Source organism: Diorhabda sublineata, chromosome 7 (genome assembly GCF_026230105.1).
Source record: "Diorhabda sublineata isolate icDioSubl1.1 chromosome 7, icDioSubl1.1, whole genome shotgun sequence".
NCBI lineage: Eukaryota > Metazoa > Arthropoda > Insecta > Coleoptera > Chrysomelidae > Diorhabda > Diorhabda sublineata.
Window position 1 is genome coordinate 13,776,657 of NC_079480.1, and position 5,825 is coordinate 13,782,481.

Here is a 5,825-nt window from a genome sequence, read left to right on the forward strand (position 1 = left end):
AATGGATCGGATATGATGTAATAGGAAAAAATATGCTGGAGAGAGTAGTGCAAAATGACATGATTCAGTCTTGTGGTATACAGTTCTGTGGTTTCTTTTAACTTTGTCCTCTTTAGCCGTCTTTAGGCCTTTTTGTTGATAAATAGTTTTACTTCTAGGTTTCTCCTGATTGAGAATTAGTTTCTGAATAAGCTGAAGACATTGACGTTCCGAACTATTTCGGTCAAAATATGACTTGACACTGGCACCTTTTTCAAAGACTAATTTTCAATCATAAAAGACGATTTATTAACAAAAATATTTCTATGATTTATACAATACAATCAAGATCTTATAGTACCCTACCAAAATGAGAAATATATATTATATATATATATATATATTATATAAATAGATATATTATTAATGGTAAATATAAAAAATTTTATAATTGGTTGAATATAAAATAAAATAAAATGACACCCTACAGTAATAGTACACACTTTTATTGTCAAGTTTATTGTTAAATTTATACCACAATGTTATTGTTCTGTGCTAAATCGAAGTGTTCTATGTTTGTAAAAATATTTTAGTGACTAATAGGGTTATCCACTTCAATTGTCAAAAAACTTTAAAAAACTTATTAAACATTTCATTACATATCACAAAAGTGAAAATTAAACACTTGAAATTATTAGTTTTACGAAGGTTTTAATTGGACTATAATCAAGGACCTGTTAAATGTTTTCAACTACAGCCTGAAGTAAGCCAGTATTTTTTTATTATTGTAAATATCTAATTTACATCTGTTAACATTGGTTATTAAATATTTTTTAATATAAAAGATGAAATCAACAAACAACTGTGCTTATTTGTGATTGATTAGAGCTCAATGAAAAGGAGTTTAGTTATGATGAATATATGAAACAATTTTTTGTGCCATGCTTTGTATATGAATTCAGTGCATTGTCATCTAAATTTTCATTGATGAACAATTCAGTGTATAAACTTCCTATTAATATTTAACCTTCTTGAAATTAATTGGGTTGCTTTATCAACTGCTTACTTAAATATTAAGATCAACTCGCATTAAAAAAACATCTTTGAATAGTTTGTCTCTCATTAATAAATATTTTATAAGAAACTATTTTTGATACTACCTCATGTAGTACAAAAACAAAATTGATGTATGGAATAGAATTATACCAATTAAATTTCATTTTTAGATAATGGCATCAGCATGGAAATCTCCTGAGGATTTTGAGAATGATTTATGGGCATTTTCAGAAACAAACGATGATGGTAACACTCATGATCCTCCTCCACTCACAATATTGCAATACAATGCTGAAATCGAGGCAAATAGTAATTCTAGTATATTTGATACAGATTATTCAAACGAACCTGTTATATATCTGAGCACTGGACGAGGTCGAGGAGGTATAAGTCAGATGTTTAGGCCCGGAATTACAGTTAAAAATGATGATGAAGACGAGCACACTTTACAAAAATATTTACGAAAGGTAAGTTAATGAATATACCCATATAATTGGATATAGTGTTGTTTCATCAAATAATTTGGAGAAAGAGTTCAAAATTTTAATGTATACAAGTGGGAAGTCATAGGTAGTGATCAAATATAATTTTTTAGTTTTTCAAATGTTTCTAATAATGAGTTTGTGTGATATAAATTTTTTACTTCCAAGGTAAAAGTGAGTTAGGGCAAGGATACTTAGTAAGAAAGTACACATAAGAAAATCTATTGTTTTTCATCACTCACTCTCTTGAATTCCCCTCCAGTCTTTTCTTTGTGGGTAGGAAAATCTTTGAAAAGACTCATCCGGTTGCCCAAACGCCTACCAACTAAAAACCCACCCTTTTCTCAAAAACTATAACCCTCTTTGTAGACTTCTTCCTCATTTACTGCCAGTTCTTGTTTTCTACTTGATTTGTTGTCAGATTCTTTTCTCTATTTCTTTTGTTTTCATGATATTGTTTATCAATAATAGATTATGGACCAGTTTTTTTTGCTTTTTGTCATTAACTGGATTAGGTTTTCTTTATTTAGTGTTGTTTCTATTTTTGTTTCTGTTATTTCTGGGATTTTATTCCATTCATGACACTGGAATAAGGTGTGCTCTGTTGTGTCTCTTTTTCTGCAACAGGTGCAGGGTTTTCTCAGTCTTTCCAATTTTTTTTGTAAATGTGGCAAAAGATCCATGTTCTGTCAGAGCCTGATTTAAGAAATAATCCAGACTACTGTGAGGCTCCGTAGAGCAATCTTCTTTTCTTTTCCTTCAGGTCTCTATTTACTTCAAAAATGATATCTCTTATGTCTCTCCGCTTGTTAAGTATGACTGCTTCTGTTTTTTGTAACACAAGTTCTGTTGTACAAAACAAAATAAGCATAGAAAACTCAAACTTGAATTTTCACAAAATGTTATCAATCAATATCTATCAATTTACTATTCTATGATTATAATAAAAAATAAACATTTTCATAACATCAACAAAAAAGTTTTAATTGGAAAAAATATGTATCAATTATGCTTCTCAGTGTAATTTCAATTATCATATGACACTTTTTATTGAATTTGTTTCTGCACTGCTAAAATTTATAATTTTTAGGTGTCTGGATTAGGATACTCGAACGAATTGATTCAGAAATCTTTCAAAAAATCCACTCCACAACCAAAAGAAGAATTCTGTGATGCAGAGTGTGATAATAGTGATAATTATTCTACCTCAGATCAAACGAATAGATTAAAAATGACTACTCCATCGAAAGAATCTTTATCGAATCATGTTTCAATCAGGTCAAGTCCTATTGGAGTAAATCCTGTTGAACAACCTCTTCCACTTAGCGTTATATTATGCCAAGCAAAGAAAAATATGAAAACTGATAAACAAAATACTGTAAGAAAAAAGATTCATACTTTAAATCCTGAAGCTCCCGTATTTAAGGTTTGTAATCAATCCTCCTCACTATAAACAATTTCCTCATACCACTCAAAATATATCCAACGAATCTCTCTCTGTCTTTCTTGGTCTGACTCTCTCTTTCACTCTCTGCCCCTCTTTCTCTCTCTGTCTCTCTTTCTCTCTCTGTCTCTTTTTTTTCTCTCTCTCTCTCTCTGTCTCTCTTTTCTCTCTCTCTATTTGTTTACCTTTGGTCTCTTCAAAATAATAACTCGGACAGTATAATTGAGAGTGTTGGTTTAACGCTAGATATTCATATTGAACACCACATTGTAAACTAATGTTTATACTGGTCTTTCGAGCCGGATATGGAACAACAAGAAAGGCTCGAAGGACCAGACGGTGTAATTGTGAGTGTAGGTGTAGCGATAGATATTCATACTAACACTAAAACTACACTGTCTGGTCTTTTGCACCAGATATAGACTAACCACTGATAAAAGGCTCTAAGAACCAAGAAGAGTGTTGAATATTTCCAATATATGCCCACCATAGATTGTTTTTATGAGCACCATAACTGTTTATTTTTTTTAGGTGCTAAGTTTGAATCAAAATGTACAATCAAATAGGTTACTGGATGAATCTCCACAAACTAGTGAATCAATAGAATCAGATAACATTGAATCATATTCAAGTGGGGATGAACCATCAAGAAAAAAGAGAAATGGTATTCATTCGGGTAGAGATTTTACAAGGAATTGTAATGTTAATAGATTATTACTTAATGATATACCTTTGGAAAGGAATACTATATCTTGGAGACAAAAAAATCGAAAAACTTTTAATGTAGATTCGGTCAGCGACTTTCCGCCACTTTAAATTTATAAAAATTCAGATGGTACTATATAGGAAAAGTAGTTTTTCAAGAGTCGATTCGTCCTAGGTAAAAATTCGTCTTTTTAGGGAAGGTTTATTAAAAGGGGAAAACTTGAGGGTATTATGAACAACAAGAATCTAAGAGCCTATCTAAGAGTCTTTATAATATGAAGAGATACAGATACAGAACTATTTGAAGAATCCTCATTTAAACTAACATAACACAACCTAATTGTGTTTTCTAGGATGATTCAAGGGCAATTGACACTCAAAACACTCTATCAACTATTTGAATCCACCACAAAGTGTGGAGCTCACTATAGTACTACTGTTGTATTTTTTTTTCTCATTTTATAGTCCTGCTTCTTGTTGTTATATTTACCTCTTCCATTCATCCCTTTCTTTTATTTCCATAATGTAGTTGACATATTGGAACATTATCTGGTGTTGATTGTTGAATCTCTTAGGAAATTTAGTTCGGTTGGGTTTCTAGTTTTACCTGAATATTATTTCTTGACGTTGAAAATAATTCAAAATCAAAATATTCTTCCATTTTCTCTTCTCCAAGCTAATACATTATTTTTCCCATTATTCCTCTTCTCTATTGCATAATCTCGCATGTTTCCTCTGGTATATTAGGGCCTACTTGTGGACCAGTAGATCTATGGGCAACTTTCTGGAGATAACCTCTATTGAGGTCGTTTTTGTAACCTAGTGAAGAACTTTTTACTGAATTTTGAATGTTTTAGCTTATTCTCACTCAAATCTCACTACAACTTTTCTTTTGAGAGACGGATTCATCAATATTTGAATTGGATCCTCCACAAAGTATGAAACTCATTGTAGTACTACCCACTATAACCTCCATGGTAACAAACATCTTTGTTTGCCGATTTAATGGTCTCACTTGTTATATTTGCCTCCTCCACTTGTCCTTTTCTTTTATTTCCATATGCTGGAACATTATCTAGTATTGGTTTCTTAAGATAACCTCTGTGGAAGTCATTTTGGTAACCCAAAGGAGAACTTTGTACTGGATCGACTCAAAATCTCAATTTGCTATTTTGACTTCTATTTTTTTTTCTTATTATATTTACTAAAGGGAACCAAAAATTAAAATTTGTATTGTTCATCCAAGTTAATGTTCCAAAAATATCATTAGTCAATTGTGGACATCGGCTTGGATCTTAATTAATCAAAATTGACAATTGTTGACATTTGTTTTTACTATAAGACATAAACATTTTATTTTTGGAATGATTATTTTTTTAAATTCTTATAAGGACATTTTACTTGTGAATATAATAAAAAAATATTAATTTGTTCCCCCATTGACATTATTTTTATTGGAACAAAAGTCTGTATAACCAAAAATGTTCATTCTAGTGGTAAGGAAATTCTTTAGAAATATGTTAAATTGAAGGAAATTTCCAAACAAATCATACTCCACCACTTAGATTTAACATTTAGCAAAAATATTCATTTATTTAGTGGTATGGAAATTCTTTGGGAATATGTTAAATTGAAGAAAGTTTTCCAATCATATGAAATATGTTTGTTAAAAATTTTCATAATCAGTTGCAAACATGAGCCTTTTAGTCTTGAAACTACTACTCTGAACTTAGTTACCAGTTAACTAGTTCATTGAAATTACCAGTTTACCAGATCTCTGTACAAGCTGCTTCTTCAAGAAAAGGACGAAATTAAATTGGGAACTTGTCAACCAAGTACCATAAATTGTAGCCTTGGAAACTTCAGTCAAATTACGTATTTTATATCCATTATCATGAGCTGCTTGTATAAGAAAAGGTCGACCTAAGCCTGGACGCTAATTACCATGAAAGAAATTGTAGCTTTGGAACCATGAACCATGAAACGCCATATTTTCTAGACACTATGAGTTGCTTCTTCAAGAGAATGATAACCTAATTTTAGCAGCTAGTCAACCAAAATCTAGTCCCCAACATAAACTGCAACCTTGGAACCACCACTCTATACACATTTTGCAGACACTATTATGAGTTGCTTCTTAAAAAAAAGGGCGACCTAAC

General features: G+C 31.0%; 1 protein-coding gene across 1 annotated transcript; it reads left to right on the plus strand.

Moving 5' to 3' along the window:
* Positions 1-531: 531 nt before the first annotated feature.
* Positions 532-5,105, plus strand: LOC130446734 (uncharacterized). The gene is made up of 4 exons (XM_056783135.1): positions 532-742; positions 1,206-1,502; positions 2,608-2,943; positions 3,493-5,105. The coding sequence occupies exons 2-4, from the start codon at positions 1,209-1,211 to the stop codon at positions 3,775-3,777; spliced, it is 915 nt and encodes a 304-aa protein (XP_056639113.1). The 5' UTR covers positions 532-742; positions 1,206-1,208; the 3' UTR covers positions 3,778-5,105.
* The last annotated feature ends 720 nt before the right edge of the window (positions 5,106-5,825 follow it).

Excerpts from the sequence above, each read along its gene's own strand:
- LOC130446734 (XM_056783135.1), top strand. The coding sequence starts at position 1,209 with ATGGCATCAGCATGGAAATCTCCTGAGGATTTTGAGAATGATTTATGG. Across the intron at positions 1,503-2,607 it reads TACAAAAATATTTACGAAAG|GTGTCTGGATTAGGATACTC; the intron begins GTAAGTTAATGA and ends TATAATTTTTAG. Across the intron at positions 2,944-3,492 it reads CTGAAGCTCCCGTATTTAAG|GTGCTAAGTTTGAATCAAAA; the intron begins GTTTGTAATCAA and ends TATTTTTTTTAG.